Source organism: Pygoscelis adeliae, unplaced genomic scaffold, assembly GCF_000699105.1.
Source record: "Pygoscelis adeliae isolate BGI_AS28 unplaced genomic scaffold, ASM69910v1 Scaffold339, whole genome shotgun sequence".
In the NCBI taxonomy this organism is placed as follows: domain Eukaryota; kingdom Metazoa; phylum Chordata; class Aves; order Sphenisciformes; family Spheniscidae; genus Pygoscelis; species Pygoscelis adeliae.
Genome location: NW_008825544.1, coordinates 254,518 through 272,471, shown reverse-complemented (window position 1 = coordinate 272,471; position 17,954 = coordinate 254,518). Strand labels below are relative to the sequence as shown.

At 53.5% G+C, this 17,954-nt stretch overlaps 1 protein-coding gene across 2 annotated transcripts in view; it reads left to right on the top strand.

Moving 5' to 3' along the window:
- MID2 (midline 2) overlaps positions 1 to 17,954 on the top strand; it is a 92,607-nt gene that overhangs the window by 68,241 nt on the left and 6,412 nt on the right. For both annotated transcript variants that reach the window (XM_009331990.1, XM_009331991.1), the window contains exons 4-7: positions 4,185 to 4,333; positions 4,839 to 4,966; positions 6,026 to 6,169; positions 11,364 to 11,525. In XM_009331990.1, the coding sequence (XP_009330265.1) occupies positions 4,185 to 4,333; positions 4,839 to 4,966; positions 6,026 to 6,169; positions 11,364 to 11,525 (583 nt within the window). The remainder of the gene's footprint in view (positions 1 to 4,184; positions 4,334 to 4,838; positions 4,967 to 6,025; positions 6,170 to 11,363; positions 11,526 to 17,954) is intronic.

Here is a 17,954-nt window from a genome sequence, read left to right as displayed (position 1 = left end):
TTCTGTGTTTCCACACAACCTTGAGCCCCGTGGGAGTTGGGGCGGGGGGGACACTGCCAGGGCCGCAGGGAGCAAGGCCAGGTTTCACAGGACAACCCCAGGAGCACGTTGGGTGTGTGGCAGCTTGCGAGGCCCTGGCAGGAGTGTTTCTGAATTCACAGTGTTGTTTGCTATCGCTGTAATTCAAACTACATGTGAGTGTTAAGTCAACAGTGAGTCGGAGGCCGTGACTTCTTGCTGCGGTGGAAGCAGGCTGCGCGTCTGGTCCTGATAACAGCAGTGGCAACAAATCCAAGTGTCATGCGGCGTAACAAGCACTACCTGCTTCATCTGGTCCTGCTCCCGGCCACCGGCACGCCAACCCTGCGTGTGTACGTGGCTGTGCACCTGGGAGCTGGCAAGCCTCTGTGGGGGCAGCGGAGCGATTAAACCGTGGTGATGTTCTCTGCTGCCTCCTTTCCTCTCCCTCTCTCCTCTGCCTGCTCCCATCGTCCAGATGCTTCTGGGCTTGCGGCCCTGCACTGGGACCCGCGGCCATGGTGTGGTCAGCCCCATCCAGGATCTTTGCGGGTGCCGGAGCGGGTGCAGGGAGATGCTGCTGCCCAGCATCATGGGCTTGCGGCCCTGCACTGGGACCCGCGGCCATGGTGTGGTCAGCCCCATCCGGGATCTTTGCGGGTGCCGGAGCGGGTGCAGGGAGATGCTGCAGCCCAGCATCACGCTGCAGGGACATGGGGCTGGGAGCTGATGTCCTCCAAAAGCCTGGGAGTATGAAGAGGGAGAACATGCAGGGTTCCTCATACCTTGGTCACCGAACAGCTCTGCCACCTCCGCCAACGAGTGACAGCTGCCTGGCCACACATCGTTACCTCCCAGGTTTAACCTGAGCTTCCTCACTGCTTGCCTGGAGCTGGCACATGGCTGGCCCCGGGCAGTAAATCTCACGGCATGGGTGCCAGGGTCTGGCAGGTGTTTCTGCCGGGTGGATGGAGCAGGCAGGTACCAAGGGTATCCTCACCTCTGATGGGTGACGTCCTCACCCGTGCTGGCAACGCAGCGGGCGCTTCCCAAGGGATGCCTCACCCTGAGCGCCTTTGCAGAGCTCACGGCGCTGGCTGGAGGATGGCCAAGTGTCCTCACCTTGCTGGTGATTCACCCCAAGGTCCCCTCCTGCTGCAGCCCGGCATGCTGCTCTGTGGCCGGTGCTGGAGTGGGTGCAGCCAGGTGGGTGCTGCACTGGTCTCGCAGGGCTCCGTCATCTGGCACCCAGCCATGGTGCAAGGTGCAATGGAAACCCTTAGGTGTTCAGGGGGGATGCAAAGTCACGGCTTTTTCTTGGCTTGGGATGCTCGGAGCTCATTTGTTGGCTTTTCACCCTTGGTCTTGTCTATTTTGAGCTCCTGCAGAGGTGCTGGGGCTGTGAAAGGACGCCCACAGCTGTGTAAGGGGAGCAGGGCCATGCTGTCAGCTGGGGGATTAGCACCCTACTTAATTGTAAATGCACCCACAGTGCTGACACCTCGGAAGCGCAGCTCGAGCAGCCTCCGTCACCTCTGAGAGCTCCTGCTGCTGCTTCCTGCTGGATTTTCAAACCACAGGTGTGGGTGGTGTGGTGTGTGGATTGACAACGTGCTGCAGGGCAGCGGCAGCGAGTGAGGAGCTGCCACATGAGGAGCTCCGGGAGCCGCTGTCGCGACAGCTTCGCGAGCCTTGCAGAATGCCCTGCTCCCTTGTTAAAAAAAGGAAACAAGGGAATAATCTGAAGGCATGCAGACAAGCAACACAATGTACCGGCTGCTCCCTTCAGAGGAGGGCTGGGAGAGCTGCCGGTGGTCCTATGGAGCAGAGAGGACACGGCTCAATCTCTGCCATTGCATTCTCACAGGATGAGTCCAGCATGATGCTTGGTTGCAAGTGTCTGCTAAATAAGTGAGAGGAAATGGTGTTTCTCTGGTTGATGCCACAGGCGCACTCCTGGAGGACCACTCGTTTCCTTTTAAGATAAATTTGTGCAATGCTGTTCAGGAGAGCTTCGTGTGAGATGTGGCTGCAGAGCACAGGGCAGAGGTCTGAAGTCAGATTTATCATTTCAGAATCTGCTGTTTCAGGTACTCCCAGCCCAGCTCTATCTGCTGAAATTTGCTTTCCCCTCCCCTGGGTGTCTGCAGGGTCCTTCGCTGCAGATGCACGCGGGAACAGGGCGGTGGGAATTTATATTTCATTAGCAAGTGCCTCGTTGCCCCTCTCAAGATGCTTTTCCAGATACAGAATTACTTCCAGCTTGGCTGCCAATGCAATTCCCAGTGTACTGATTCGCCTCCTTTCTTCTGTGTCTTTGTTGGTGCTGATGTAGGACCCAGGACTGCTCCTCCCGAATCAAAATATTGTCTTTGGCACCAGCAAAGCATCAGACAGCCAGAGCAACAGTACAGCGGGTTTTAAACACGTGGTATTGACCTCAGCCGCCTCCAGCTCCAGGCTTTCCTGAGTTCCCCTGTGCTCCCAGCTTAAACAGGAGAACTACCCCAAAAATCTCTCGTCGGCTCCTCTGTAATCTCCCTTTTCCCTCCAACCTGCTCTGCTCCTGGCTCACATTTGAGTTTCCCCATTTCTAGCGTGAAGCTGCCTGGTCTCTGACAAGCCCCCATCGCTTCTGCGTTTCCAGCCCTTTACCCTCCTGCTTGGTGCCGTCCATGCTCTTCGGAAGGTGAAGGGGATGCTGTAGGGTGTGAGCCCCTGGGTGACCAAATTTTACCTGAGTGCAGTCTGATGTGAAGTCGGTGCCAGGGGTGGCTGCACACGTGTGTGTTCACGTAGAGAGAGGAGAGAGAGAAGGGGGTTACATCTCGTGATTATTTTATTGTCGGAGCCGTAGGCCTTAATTCAGTAGACCCTACAGAAACATGACCATCGCAATCCATGAGTAGCCTCAGGGGTGACCTGGGGCTCGTGCCTGCCTTTCCTTTAGCTTCACCCTGGCTGCATGGAGAAGGTGGGAGTTTCAAAGGGGCTTTCCCTAGTGCTCCAGCACAGCGTTCCCCTGAGACATGGAGATTTTGCCTAAGAAATAATGTTTCTTCTGGTTTCTTTGCTCCCCTCACTGCTGCTGAGTACTGGTACTTTGCAGAAGAGAAAAGAGGTGCTATCAAACCTGTCCACTTTGTTTATTCCTTAATGGCTTGTTCAGTACTGTCTTAAGCTATCAGTAAATACCGTCCACAGAGCTTTGCAGGGAAAAGGACCAAGGTGTCAGAGGTGCTTTTCCCTGGAGTCGCTTCATGTCCCCTTTTGAACGGTGGCTGGGCCAGATCTGAGTTTCCACTGGACACGTCAGAGCCCTGAGCCCTGGCCCTGAGCACGGGCTGTGCAGGGCTTGTGGGACACTTGTGTGGATGGAGCAGAGCCCGTTCAAGCCACGTGCCCTATTTTTGGGTGCAAGCTGGTACCTGGGCTGGTTTCTCAGCTCCTGCTTCCCTGTGTTGTGGGTGACTCTCCTGTCCCGTCTTACTGCAGCACCTCACCTTTAATTGCAAAATGATTTGCGGCTGCAAATGTGATGTTTTCCAGCAGCTCTGCTGGGGCTGAGCCAGCATGAGGTTTTCTTGCCCTGTGCTGAATTGCTTTGCAGGAGCGCTCCTCTCCTGGCCAAATCTACTGAGAGCCAGCACAGGGAAAATTTCTTTACTGGAAGAGTGGTTAAACATTGGAACAGGCTGCCCAGGGAAGTGGTTGAGTCACCACCCCTGGAAGTATTTAAAAGACGGGTAGATGAGGCGCTTAGGGACATGGTTTAGTGGGCATGGTGGTGTTGGGTTGACGATTGGACTTGATGATCTTAGAGGTCTTTTCCAACCTTAATGATTCTATGATTCTAGGGGCGATGACATTGCATTTGCGTGGGAGGAGCGGAGAGAGGATGCATCACTCTCCTGCTTTGATCACGCATGGGACCCTTAGAGCAGTGCAGAGGCTTTTCCCTGGGGCTTTCCCATCTACAAGCAAAATTTAACACTGAAAGTGCATTGCTGCTCTGCCTCCCCAGAGCCTTTGGGGACATTTCTGTGCCATTTCACCGCTCCTTGCTTCCCCTGAGCAGCCCCTGGCTTAGGATGGGGTTTCCTCAGTGCTTTTCAAACTACGTGCTGGCTTCTGAGCACCTTTGCTTCCCTCTGCTCCTCTCGCAGGTGATGAAGCTGCGGAAGCTGGCCCAGCAGGTTGCTAACTGCCGGCAGTGTCTCGAGCGCTCAACGGTCCTCATCAACCAGGCAGAGCACATCCTGAAGGAGAACGACCACGCGCGGTTCCTGCAGACAGCCAGGAACGTGGCCGAGAGGTGGGCTGGCACGCTTGGCTCAGGACACCAATGGGATGTCACTGGAGTTGTCCCCCGGTCACAGCTCCCTGCCCAGGGACACCCTGTCCCCCCCCCTGCAGCCTTCCAGCATGCTGCCCTCAAATAAATGCCGGTCAGGGGTGTTGCCGGTTCCCATCCCTTGCAGGACATGGAAGGTCCTAACCAAGCTGAACATCTACTATGGGAGCAAACATCGTTCCCTGGGGGGGGGAATTGGTGGAAATGCCAATCCAAAGAGAGCTCGGGGGGGCAGTCGGGGCTGGGACCCCCCAAGAATGGAGCCCCCCCACCTCTCTGGGTGCCTGTCCCCAGGCTGGGCCACCCTGCTGGGGCAGGAGCAGTGGTTAGTAGGTGCAAGCTGGCTTCCCGACGGCATGTAATGTCACCACTGCTCGCACTCTTTTAATCCCCCGTCTCGCCACTGCTGGGTGTTGGGAGCAGCCTGCACCCTGATGTGTATTGATGGTCTCTTCCTTTCTTTCAGGGTCGCCATGGCAACTGCATCCTCTCAAGTTCTGATACCAGATATCAATTTTAATGATGCCTTTGAAAACTTTGCTTTAGATTTTTCCAGAGAGAAGAAGCTGCTGGAGGGGCTGGATTATCTAACCGGTGAGTGCACAGGCACACTCCCCACCGCCTGCGCCCCGTGTCTTCCCTGCAGCCCTCCTCCCCGGCACCCCGCCGAGGGCTGGCAGGCGTATTGTAAAGCAAACTAGGTTGCCACTCATCCTCACCAGTAAAAAGTGCCTGGTCAGCTGTGGCAGAGCAGAGGCTGTGCTGTCACCAGGACAGTGACACATCCCCATCCTCCTGTTTGCACTCTGCCTCTCCCGGAGGGCAGGTGGAAAAGTTCAGAAAGCAGGTGAAAAATGACGGTCTCCACGACCCGGGGAGGAAGCTGATGCACATAAAGATCTGAGAGGGCAGATTACAGAGACAGAACAGTGAATTACCAATTATTATACTTCTAATGCACTGCATGCTTTAGCATTTCCCTTTTGCTGTCCTTTCTGTGGGTCTTGGTGCTAAATTATGAACTCCTGTGGGCAGAGACCTTGCCTGGGCCTCTTGGTGCTGCCTTGATGCCTGTAGCACAGGCTAAATGCTGCTCTCGCCCTCATCCAGGGCGATGCGGGGTGCCCGGGAGGAGCCCTGCCGCAGCCGACGCTGCTGGACCGTTCCGTGTGCTGGAAGACCAGGGGGAGGGATGAAAGCTTTGGAGAAGCGAGGACATCGTTACTCACCCAAATCCAATTTTCTTCATCGTGAAGCAGATCAGCTTGCAATGAAAAATTAACAACAAACGTGTCCGGAACAGTTACAGGACGAAATACTTATTCCACAATCAGTGCTGAGAAATAGCTGGATTTTGAAGTGGCTTCTCAGCTTGTTTCAGGGTGGGGGTGTCAGACTTGATGGAGGCAGCAGCAATAACCCCTCATTCTGGCACACCTGAAAGCACACTGGCCCCTGGATATTTAGTTATCGCACTAAGAAGTTTAGTTAAGTAGGAAACACAATGACAGATAAAAGGAGACAGTTTTTTGTGTCAAGAGACTGCTCCCCGCACAAGCCCATCGCTATCCTTACGGGAGCAAAAAAGGCCTAGGTATATTAAGAAAAGAAAGCACAAACTTACTGAAATACGTTATCTGTGATCTCCCGCAGCACCGAACCCGCCGTCCGTCCGAGAGGAGCTTTGCACGGCCTCCCATGACACGATCACCGTCCACTGGATCTCGGAGGACGAGTTCAGCGTCAGCTCCTATGAGCTGCAGTACACCATCTTCACTGGCCAAGCCAACTTCATCAGTAAGTCACCGCGCGCCAGCTCAGTTTGGGGAACCATGGTCCAATTTGGGAAGAAAAAGGTTCTCGGGGAGAACCAGCAGGTTTAAAGGCTGGGAATTAGGGGAGGAAGCCGCAACGAAGGGTCCTCCGAGGACACCGCCTAGGGCTGTAATGAAAATGATGGAGGACCCCCCCGTGCTGGGGGTCCATAACTGAATTGTTTTGCCCTGCACTGGGTATCTGCAACCTCTGGCTTGGTGAAGCATTTGGTGCATTAGAGGGTCTCATCCGTCTCACAGCTACCAGATCTGTACATCTCACACCGCGCCCTGGGATTGTATGGGCAGGGCAGCGCTGGCTGCTCTGTGGGCTGATAATTAAGCGTGATTTATATATCCTCCATAACAATATTGAGGCACGTTTCCAAGGTTATTTTTCCTGAAAATAACTGTCATACCTAATTATTTTTCCACACCACCACAAATTTGCGTGGCAGGAATGGGATTCGAGGACTGAGGAGGGCTCTCGATGATGGGTCTGTAGTGGTACCTAATCACTTAGGAAGCACTGTGGTCAGACAGCAAGGAACCTGCGGCTCAGGTGGCAGCATCCAGCTCCTCTGGGAGAGCCTGGACTTTATGGACTGTGTGGTACTCAGCGTATTTTCCATGTCATGATATCTTCTAGTGCAACAGGACAGCTTTAAAACAGTTTTATAGGGCTGAACCAGCCCCCAGGCTTGCCACGAGGTCAGGCCAGCAGTCTCTTAGATGCAAAGCTCCCTCCTCGATATTTGTTACTTGATGAAGACTATGGTAGTTATGGGGTTTTAAATATTACAAATATTTTAACAATGCATTTAACAGCTGGCTCCACCATTTGGGGAGGGATGTGATGGCATCCAGAGATGTCCGTGCAATGGATGGTTGGTTGTTTGCAAGGCACCCTTGGAGGCGGGGTGTGTCTTCAACCAGAGCGAGCAGGAGAAAGCGAGCTTGTGGCTATGGTGACTTTGAAGGGACGCACTCTGCCCCTAGTCCTGCTGCCTGAGTGCGATGGAAAACAGCAGCAGTGAAGGCAATGAAGGAAGCAGAAGCAACAAAGGGAAAAGGAGGTGGTGGGGGAGACCTGTGCAAATTGGGGGGTGGTAGAGCACCTCTGGCAAAGCATCGTTTTGTCCTGGCGACCTCCTGCTGCTCTTCCAAAGATCAGGACCTTAAAAACCAGAGTTGTCCTCCAAGGGCATCCCAGCCGTGTGCGGGGGCTCCGGTGTACCGCTGCTCATCAGCATCACCGTTAGTCGAGGAGTCTGTGCTTGGGAGGATTCCTACCAGCCCCTCACAGCACCGTGCCGGCCGGGGCCAAAAGTAGTCTGAGGGTGCAAAACAACACTGGGCATGGCAAAGCCGAGCTGTCGCAGGCAGGCTCTGCCTGCAGCTGTGCCGAGTCTTCAGGTGGTTGTACCTACCTGTGCAAACCTCCCCATCTGACATCAGGGCTGGAGTTTGGCTCTAATATTAGCCAGGCAGAGTTCATCAGACATCCTGAATCATCTGAAGGCTTGAAGGTAAAATGAGCCAGAAATTGCCTGGGGATTAAAACTAAAGGAATGTGCCGAATGCCTATTTAATTTCCTCCCCCCACACCTAAATTGATCAAAAGAGACTCAGACTCTGAGCTTGTTAGCACCATGGCTTATCATTAGGGAGAGCTGGTAAACTGCAGGTTGAAAAAGCCGGGGCTGGAAACCGTGACACCCCACACACACCCCCAAGGACAGATGCATCACATCGCAGGAGCCATTTAGTCTTCCTCGTTGTCTGTTGTCAGGAAGGTTTATTTGAAAAAAAGAAAAAGCTGGGTTCTTTGTCCTTGCCATAAAGCCAAGGATGATTTGCCAGTCTCAGCAGCAGTGGTTTATTCCTTTGGGTGTCCGGTGAGTCCTCGAGATATCAGAAATATGTACCTGTTATGATTTCTTGTAACACTGCCTTTTTCCTAAAATTGGAGGGAAGGGGTTTACATTCTGGAGGAAACGTAATTTGTGGGCTGAGTTATAGGAGAGAGTCCAGGGAAACTGCTTGTTTCATATGAGAAAAAAATATGGATGTTGTAATGGGAGAACAAAAATACAGCTTCCAGTTTGTCCGTCCTGCGGTAGTGCTTTGGAAGAGCACAGCATCCCCACAGCATGGCTCTGGCAAGGAAGTTTTATTCCTGGTTTTCCTTAGTAGCACTTACCGTTGTAGGAAGTGCTGACAAAATGCTTCGGAGTGGGCTTTTTGGGCCGCTGTCAGTTTATCTCACTGGTCAGGAAGACATCGGTGCTGGAAGCGTGGTGTCGCAGCACAGGAAGGCTGTTAAGTGCACTTTAAAATATGCAGGAAGCTGCCAGAGAGTTACTGCTTGCGACTTTCAAAGCTGGATAGCACTTGCATCCCCAGCCTTGGCCAGCAGCCTTTGCCCTCATTTTGGAAAACAAGATGATTTATTTCCTCTTGGTCAGAGGTTAGTTATGGGTGCCAAGTGCTACAGCAGCTAGATTTCCCCTGCTCAGCTCTCCTCTCCTCCCCCAGCCACAACATGTTGTCTCCAGCATTTTGTTCTTCTCTGAAAGCCTGGGGGAGCTCAGTAACCTCTTTGGCTCCATTCTTAGATGGTCGCCAGCCTCCACCTCCCCTGCACCTGCCAGCTGAGGAAGAAACGTGGACCATGCTGGTATCACCAAATTGTTTAGGTGGGGAGGGACACCTGAAGGTCTTTCTTTGCACCAACTCTGCATAAGCCAGGCTGACGTAGAGCTCAGTCAGGTTGCTCAGGGCTTGCTTCTTGACCATTGACCATCTCCAAGGATGGAGAGTCCCCAGCTCTCAGGGCCCTGCTCCAGTGCTTCCCCACCCTCAGCTAGAAGATATTTTTCCTTATCTAACCAGGTTTCTCCCGCTGCAACTTGTGCCCTTGCCCTGGGGCTGTGCCGGGGCCCCTCGGGGAACCGTCTGGCTCCCACCTCTCCCCTTACGCTGCTTTGGGCACGTGGCTTGGAGTCCAATCCATCGAGGGGCTTGGGAATTAGTCACCTACCCACCTTTGGGGGCTGTGTGGGTTTGGCACAGGCATTAGGAAGATGGGGGCTATGGAAACCGCAGGGGAGATGAACAGCAAGGGCAGCTCTGGGGCACACATCAGGAGTGTCGTCTTTGGCTGTCTTTGGTAGCTCTTCATAGAAGGAGTAAAGAAAACATCAGTTAACACCTCAGAGGATAAAATGAATAATATATTGTCACTTGAAATAACACAGTCAGGTCTGGGTGATGAGAGCCATTTGAGTCCTGGCTGAACTCATGCATGAAGAGACACTGGAAATAGTGCGCTAGGGCTCACCTAGCAGGAGCACGAGGAGGCTTCCCATGAAAGGAAATACCTTTTCAAAGAGCACACAGTTGGCCTGTGGAAGCCATCCCCTTCATGCTCTCTTTAAAGCCAAGAGCTCGGCAGGAGTTGGACAATTTTATGGATGACGAAAGCTGGAATAAAAAAGATTTTTTTTTAAGCTTTGGCAAGGATAGAAGCCCTCAGACTTCAAGGCCAACCCCTTCTTGGTTGTTTTGGGAAAGAAACCTGCTTGGGAGGCCAAATCACTCCCAGACTGTCGTCTCTCAGCCACCTAGTCCTTTCCGATGAAGGATCCAAAGCTGATCCTTGTCTGCAGAGAGATAACACCTACCAGTGCTTGGCTGAAAGCTGTGTGCTCCGATGAAAGCAGCTCTGCGTGTAGGATGCAATAGGTATCACATCAATTTTATTTTCTACTCCAAATAACATTGCTCTGCTCCCCTAGGCCATTTCCACGTATATTTTAAACCAAATCCAGGCTGACAATGACTGCAACCTGCTCTTGTCCTCCGGCTGAGTGAGCCACCGGAGATAAATAAACACCCCAATGTAAGCCTTAGAAGAGGAGGTTGGTATGTTTTCCAGGCTGCTGCCTTCCAGCCGTGCACGTGTATGCTGGTGATAGGAGACTAAAAACTCTCCTCCAGTCACCCTTAATTCACAACCCGCTCCTCACGTATCGTCTCGCTTTCGCCTCCAGACCCACTGGATCTGAGAAGCCTCCAGCTCCCCAGAGCTTCCTCCTTATTCTTCTTTTGGTTTAAAGCAACAGTCCCATGTCGTGATAGCTGCCCCCAAGCCGTTTTCTGAAAGCCCAGAGCTTCTCTGTGCTGCAGCAGATGGTCCTGGGCGCTTGCTGCCGCCGGCCCCTTGGTGCCAGCGCTGGAGGTTGCTCCCGAAACCCTCAGCGTCCTTTTCCCCCAGCGCTGGCTGCCCGAGGTACTTGTGCAGTCTGCAGGTTATTCTCACCCCAGCCGTGCCAGAGGCAGTAACAGCATCTGTGGCAGCATGCAGGGCTTTTCTCCTTTCCTGGAGTGCTGTGTCATCCCACCTTAGATACGACACTACATGTTCAGTACGTGCTGGGCCCTGCAGCTCTGGCAGCACAAACTGCCGCAGCATTAGGGCTTACCGCCTCCATGGTCTTCGGGCTCTTAATTCCTTTCCATTTCCAGAAAGAGTTTAGGCTCCTGAATGTTTTCCAAGCGTCCAGATCCTGCTCCCTTTGCTGGGAGCTGTAATTTTCTTTGAACCACTTTGCATACCAGTCTACACAGGGAGCCGAAGCATCAGCATCCCTTGGACATGGATTGTTGCTTCCCACGCCAGAGCACTGAGCGCCATGCAGGAGGAGGATTAGGGTGCAAACATGTCCCTTTCTGCTGCTGGCATTGCATATTGCAGCCCCCAGAGCAGCAGGGAGCTTGTCCTGCAGGAGCAAAAAAATGAGAGAGGGTGATGGTGGGCATCACCTTTTCCCGGGCACTGTGCCATCTGCCCTGGCTGGAAGGTGCCACCGGTTGAATTCCTCTTTCTCTGCACCCTTTCCCCATCACTTCCCATGGCGGCATCTTGAGATGCCAGTGCCCCACCCTGGCTTTGTCTTACCAAGCATTGCCTTCATGCGGTAATAAAAAAGGCTCTTTGAGTTGCTGGGGTTTATCATCTGTGGAAATTTTCCTGCAGGTGCTCTTAACTCTCAGACAGGCGGTAAATCAGCCTGAGGGATGCACGGTCGGTGAGCTCTGCGTTAGCAGCACGTGGTTTTTGTATTCTGTCCTTTCCTGTGAATAAATCTTCCCTCCCCTCTCGTGTACCACAGGTCTCTACAACTCCATGGACAGCTGGATGATTGTCCCCAACATCAAGCAGAACCACTACACCGTCCACGGGCTCCAGAGCGGCACCCGCTACATCTTCCTCGTCAAGGCCATAAACCAGGCAGGCAGCCGAAACAGCGAACCCGCCAGGCTCAAGACAAACAGTACGTGCCTGGGCGCTCGCCTCGTGTTGATGGGTGGTGGGAGAGCAGCTTCATCAGTGCTCGAGTCCGAAGGGGTACGGCTGAGCCGCTCCCTGCAAGCCCACAGTTGCTGGCAGCGTGATGGAGACCCCTGGGTTATTTAAATCATTTAACCGTCTTACTCGGTGTCTCAGCTCCTTCCCTGCCTCGAGGGATGGTCTCCTGCTACCTCACACAGTGCCTGGAGCTCCCATCAGCTCTCTGCTCCTGTCAGCGCCCGTCCCTACGGGTCCCTGGGACAGCTGGGATTTTAGGAGATATGAAGGTCCACCTTTCTGGTCGCTTTACATCACTGGGCTTTTTGGGGCTGATGTGTGGAGTCCCAGGGCAATTGTGTGCTTGTGCATGGCTTTGCTCACAGAGGGTTGCAATTTTGGGGAGCCATAAGGAGACTGAAAAGTGTCTGTGTGGTAGTGTATGGGGCTTTGCAGCCGCATGCAAAGCAGAAAAGAAGTTGCACTTCACATCGCCCCAGGGACGGCCAAGGAGGGTTAAATATGTCTAGGGAAATCAGAGTGAGATTCGATCAAAAATCAGAGGGCACCGGAGCTGGACCCGTCCCAGCAAGGAGGGAGTTTCTGGGTTTGCAGTGAGAGGAGGGAAGCCTTTTCCCATTGAAGGGCAGCAAACACCGTGGGGCCATTAGCACCGACTGCCTGGGGGGACGTCACAGGAGAGACAGCGTGAAATGTCGAGGGAGAAAATAAGTCGGCTCTCCAGGCTTCTGCCCACGGCTGCCTGCTCCGTCGCCGTGTCTCTCCGATGCGCATCCAGGCTGTCCCTGCCCAGCCCTGGCGAGCACAACCCTCCCTTCTGTTTCCTTTCCCAACGTTGCAATTGCTCCTGCCTTGACTAGGCTTTCAAGATGATTTATCGCCTCCGCCTCCTCGTTTTCTTTGTGTGACTTTAAACCAAATGAAATTAAGTAAAGGCAGTGTAGCAGTGGGGCTGGACGGAAGCTGCCGAGAAGCAAACTCCAATCCAATTCTGCCTTGTTTATTAAAAATGTATCCCTCCTGCGGTTGCTGTTTTTAAGTGCTTCCCCGTGCTTTGAAAGGCGCTCCCTTTGGAAATAAGAAATGGGTGGCTTGACAAGCCGAGAGCGATGATGTGACACAGCAGCACAGAGGGGAGCGAGGGCGGTTTGCTTCAGTAGCAGCTCCCAGGGGACGGGGCTTGCTCTTCTGTTTTTTTAACTGAGTGTCAGTCATCAGAGATGCCAGCACACTGCTGAAGGCTTCTCTTCGGAGATGAACTCGATTAAATAAGAGCCCAATCAGGTTTTGAACTCCCGTTGTTGCAGGGATGTGTCTGCAGCAGCTTCCTGCATGTTTAAAATCTCAAGCAAGCCTCACCTGAAGCGCTGTGCAAGTGGTTACGTGTGACCGTAGTTTTGTGTGTGCCAGGAGCTCCTCTCACACGACCGAATGACCGAGGAACCGATCCCAGCGCCTCCTGCTCAGGCGATGGGAGGGAGAGGCGCAGGGCGTTAATGGGCATGCATTCCTCTCTGCCACTGTCTCAGCATTTATCTGCAGCCCATGAAAAGTGTTTAGGGAAACTTCTGAATGTTTGATTTAGCAATATATATGTATGTAATATATATTCATAAATTTTCTTTCTGTGGCCAGCCTCGGTGTACAAGGGCTCCTTTGGGGTGTTAGCTGCTTACCATCAGGGGTGGTGCTGGCTGAAGGTGCAGACGCTTTGTGCTGCACCCCCAGCACGTCCTCGCTGGCCGTTTCTTCTGCCTGTATTTGTCGTTATGTGTCAACAGGGTTTTCTCCTTTTCAAGTGGGCGATTAGAAGATAGTGCACACTTTTCAACTGCTGTAACCTTGGTGGAAATGTCAGCAGCCCGACCAGAATATGGGCCAATTAGCATATTTCACAGCCCTCTTTCTGCTCCTGAAGTGATGTTTGGAGAGATTCCTTCATCGCCAGAAGATCGGTGTCAGGACGTATTGATTTCCGCAGCATTAGTGCTGTCAGTGCTGGTGCTAAATCTGTGTTCCCAAACTGACCAGACAGAAGAGCTTGGGAGAATAGTTTTGGTTTAGTGACAGAGAGAAACTCTCCTTTGCTGAGTCTGGGCCTGAGTAGGTCTTATTTATTAGCAAGTGTCCAAAAGTGGATGAACGTGCCAGAATACAGGGACAGTCCCAGCTCTGGTAGTAAATGAAGTGCAGGGAAAGTGTTTTTTACGGTCCTTGCCTTGACCATTGCAGACTGGTCTTATTCTCACTCACATTTCTGTCTCTTCCTGGTTTATGCATCTCTTGGTGAGACCTCCTGTGTTGTACGGCGTGGCTCACATCCCCATCCCATCTGAAATGTCAGTTTGATCTCAGCCGGAGGAGTGGGTTTGCTGCAGCACAAGTTTGCTGCCTGAGTGATGGTCTCTGAGGTCCCTGTTAACGACAGGATTGTGTTAGTGCAGATGCTTTCTAAGGAGCAGGATGATCCCTAAGCCAGCTGCCCAGCAGGGCGTCTCTTGGAAGATTCACAGATTTGGATGGATTTATTGCTTTCCTGCGACTTGACACTCAACATTACAGTCCTGCAGCTTTGCTTCCTCGAAGTGATGTCTGATGGGAGGACAATAATCACTACTGTCAAGCTCAGTCTGCAAGGCGTCCTGTGGCCCGCAGCCTTCTTCAGCTTGTTTGCTTCTGACCGCAGGGCAGCTGGCTGGGGGCTTATGGACCGGGTTGATAGTCCAGCTGCAGGGTCACAGGTCCATCAGGTTTTGTACACGGGTACTTCTGAATATGAGGCGCGGGTGGCATCTTAGATGGCTGGTCAGAGCAGGGACGTTGCTGCTGCAGGCTGAGGGGGAGAAGAGAAGAGCAAGAAGGGCTGGCAGTGTGTTACTGTGGCTCGGTTTGCTCTTCTGCTGGGCAGACCGTGGTGGACATCTGCAATGAGGACAGAGATTGTTTCTTGGGAGCGGGAGTACATACCCGTCCCTGCCTTTCTCTGCACAGCATGCTTTCAGCCGAACGCGGTCACCTGCCGTCTGCCCTCTCTGCTCTGCCCCGTCCCCTTGCCCTCACAGCGGGAGGAGCAGGGTGCACGGGGAGCTGCCGTACCGCGGGGCGCGAGCCGGGGCGGTGCTGCTCCGGTGGTACCGCTGCACCGACCCACCCGACGGAGCAGGCTTGCTGCTCCTCATCCACTCAGCTGAATGTCGGAGGTTGTCTCTTGCTTCTGGGGGATCTTGGTCCAGTTATTTCTGTAGCTGTTATATAAACCAACACGCAGCCCTGTCTTGGCTGTCCCTCTGGGTGGCTTCTTTGACATGCTGGAGCTGGCATGGTTAGCAGGACCTGCTGAGCTTCACCATAATTGATTCCTCCCATGAAGCATCAAGAAAAGAAAATCTGGCAGTGTAGCCGCCCCGTTAACAGCCCTTGTCTTGCCGACAAATTACTGCTGAGGTAGATAGAAAACTAAATATTCTTATCTGCACCCAGGATGAGTAAGCCTCCTGCCTCCGCGCCGCCCTCCCTTGTGCACCTCTTCCAGGGAGCAAGGGGCGAACAGGAGCATCCAGAGCCCGTGCGTCTGCTCACCTTGACGGGTGGCAGGAGCCCTCTGAGGTCCAGGGGAGCTGGGCAGACGCCGGGAGTCCCACAGGCAGGGGGTACAGGCTCCCGCCTGCCAGCACCTCCCCTCTGCCCATCTCCATTCCCGGCACACCACTGACCTGCTTAATTAACCTTGAACATTTTCCTAGCGGCAGCGTCGGCTGCCCCCTCCTCCCTCTTTGCTCCCACACACCCAAGGCCAGCCAGGATTTCCTCCTTTCTGCTCAGACGCTGCACTGCTCGAGACTTCGCAGGGAAGGGAAGCTCAATTAAGCTGATAAACACCCCGGAGGGTGCAGCTTGCTGTGTCCAGCCCTGGAGCTGGCTGGTTTCCCATGGCTCTCAAGCCCCATGCCGGCACCGTGGATGGATAAACCAGCAAAAGGCTATAGGGAATGTTCTAGCAAGCTGAATTTGTGAGATAAAAGTTATCTGAGTAACTGGCCCGGGATGTATATGTTAATGAAAACTGATGGGAGAAACTGCCATAACTCCTGGTTCTCTGCCAGGCAGGGCTGTGTTGGGGCTGAAGAGGTGCACTTAACTTGGGAGCAAAGGGGAAGATGATGGAGGCTTTGGGCAGGGAGCGGGTACATGAAGGCTGCTCTGTCCATGCTCCGTCTTGCGCAGTCGAAGCCTCCCCCCAGAAGACATTGCAGAGCGGTGTCCGTCTCGTGGAGGGAGCCTGGCTGGCACACTGGCATCTCCATCTAGCCTTTCTTTTCTCTTGCTTTGTCTTCCCTTGCCTGTGAAAAACATAATGCTCTCCTCTCCCTTCACCTCTGGTTTCTGCTGCCCTCAGGACAGAAGTGCAGCCGGGGCGCTGGCAGCATCCCGCAGCTGTGGGGCAGCCCCCTCACCTGGCTGGGCTCTCCCGAGACCCGCTGCCGCTACCCGCCCCACGTCAGGAGACCTCTGCTTCTCCCAGCCATGCTGTCCTCAAGTCATGAATCCTCCAGCATCTTCCCATAACCCCCCTCGTCCAGCACAGCATCGTTTGGGGTGCATGGTGCAGGCAGCCGCAAATGCGGAGGACCCTGCCGGGCTCACACGCTGGGGATTTGAGGCAGCTGAGGTTGGGACCATTGAAAGTCTGTGAAATCCATGTTGTTTGCCAGTGCCAGGGTGGTATTTTGGGAAGGGGGTCAGATGGGAGCAGGCATCCAGCTGCGTCCTCTGAAACGCCCGCTGTCCTGAGCAAGATTCTGCAACCCAGAGCCTGTGTGCTTTTTAGCGCCCATCTCGCCCATCACAGCGCGCTGTCTGCAGATACAGTTCCAGCCCTTGGGCCGGGATGTGCCAGCACAAACCAGCGACAAGGGTTGGACTCCAGTTGTTCACGCTGACCTTAAAAAGGGGTCGTCTTCATGAAAAGGGCTGTGACTGTCTCTCTCCTGACAGAGCCGAGTATTTTTATACCTCCCTTCCTCAAAGCTTGTCTCTTTACATTACTGCTGGAAAAAGATAGCTACAGAAATATTAAAATAGCTAGAGGAAAGCGGGGGGGTGGGTCACTCCCAATTTGCAGCTTTACTTTCAGGCCTCTCAACTCAATTATCTAGCAAATTGGGCTCCGAGGAAAATCAACACGAGCTACCATCAGGTATCAGAGAGCAGCGCGGATGAGCTCCATTATGGGGTCACACTTGAAAGCTCTCCAGCCTTGCTGTAGCTAGAGCTGCCGGCTGTTTGCAACGGTTTCTAGCCCTGGCTTGGAAACCCCCTCTCTGCATAGCGTTGGCGTGGGCGTTTCTCCTCACCAAGACTCGGTGTCCGTAGCCAAAAACGAGAGCGTGCAGGAGAGCGCGGCTCATTGTGCATCGCAGTCTGTCAGCAGCTCCTTCCCCCGAGCCAGGCCAGGGACTGCTCCAGGTACCAAAGCCTGGTTTTTAAGTTGTTTGCAGTTATTTAAGGTGTTTTGCTGCAGCTGCCCTGTTGAGTTTGCTGTGTGCTGAAGTAGATGAATCCCTATAGAAATCCTATCTGGTATCTATATGCTTTTTACTGTAACTTGCATGAAAACTCACAGTGTCAAAAACCACTAGAACTCAATTTGCTTCTTTACAGCACCTTGGGGTTTTGTTTGCAAAAACAGGGATAGTCTGGGGGCTTCTAGAGGGAAACGATTGAAAAATAAGGAGGTCAGATGAAGTCTGTTCTTTGGAAGCACACGATGGGGGAGCGCTGGGGAGTTCACCCAGTTTTGGTTGAGCTGTGCTGAGGGCCCTGGGGTGATGGTCCCAGCTGCCCTGCCCAGCAGAAGGCACACGGCCAACGTGTGCACTGTGCAGGGTTACCTATAGAGCCAGGAGCTGAACGCAGCCCCATCGTTTTACACATCTCTCCCGGAGTGATGTGGTCTGGGGCAGAGCACGGAGGATTTTTTTCTGTCCCGTGGAAAGGAGATCGCTGTCGCTGCTGCTCAGCAACTGCTTTAGCTCAGCTGCACTGTTGATGTGGGTTCACGTGCAGCCAATAATATACCGGGACTCCACTTCGCAGTTCCCTTTAAGAAAAAATTAGGGAATTATAGATGGAAAAACCTCTGGGAAAAAAACCAAGCAAACCACCATTAAATTTGCAAAGCCAAGAGCACAGGATTTAAAAAGCACCAGAATTATGTTGCATGTGCAATTTAATTTTATGCCTGCTCTTCCTGCATTATGCAGCAGCCTTTAGTGCGCGGTCCCTCGCCCCATCGGGCTCCCCGCTGGTGCCAGTGATGAGGGGCTGCAGCGGAGCAGAGCACCCGCTGGCCGGTGTCCCCGGCCGGGCTCGGCGGCTCGGGAGAGCTGGCACC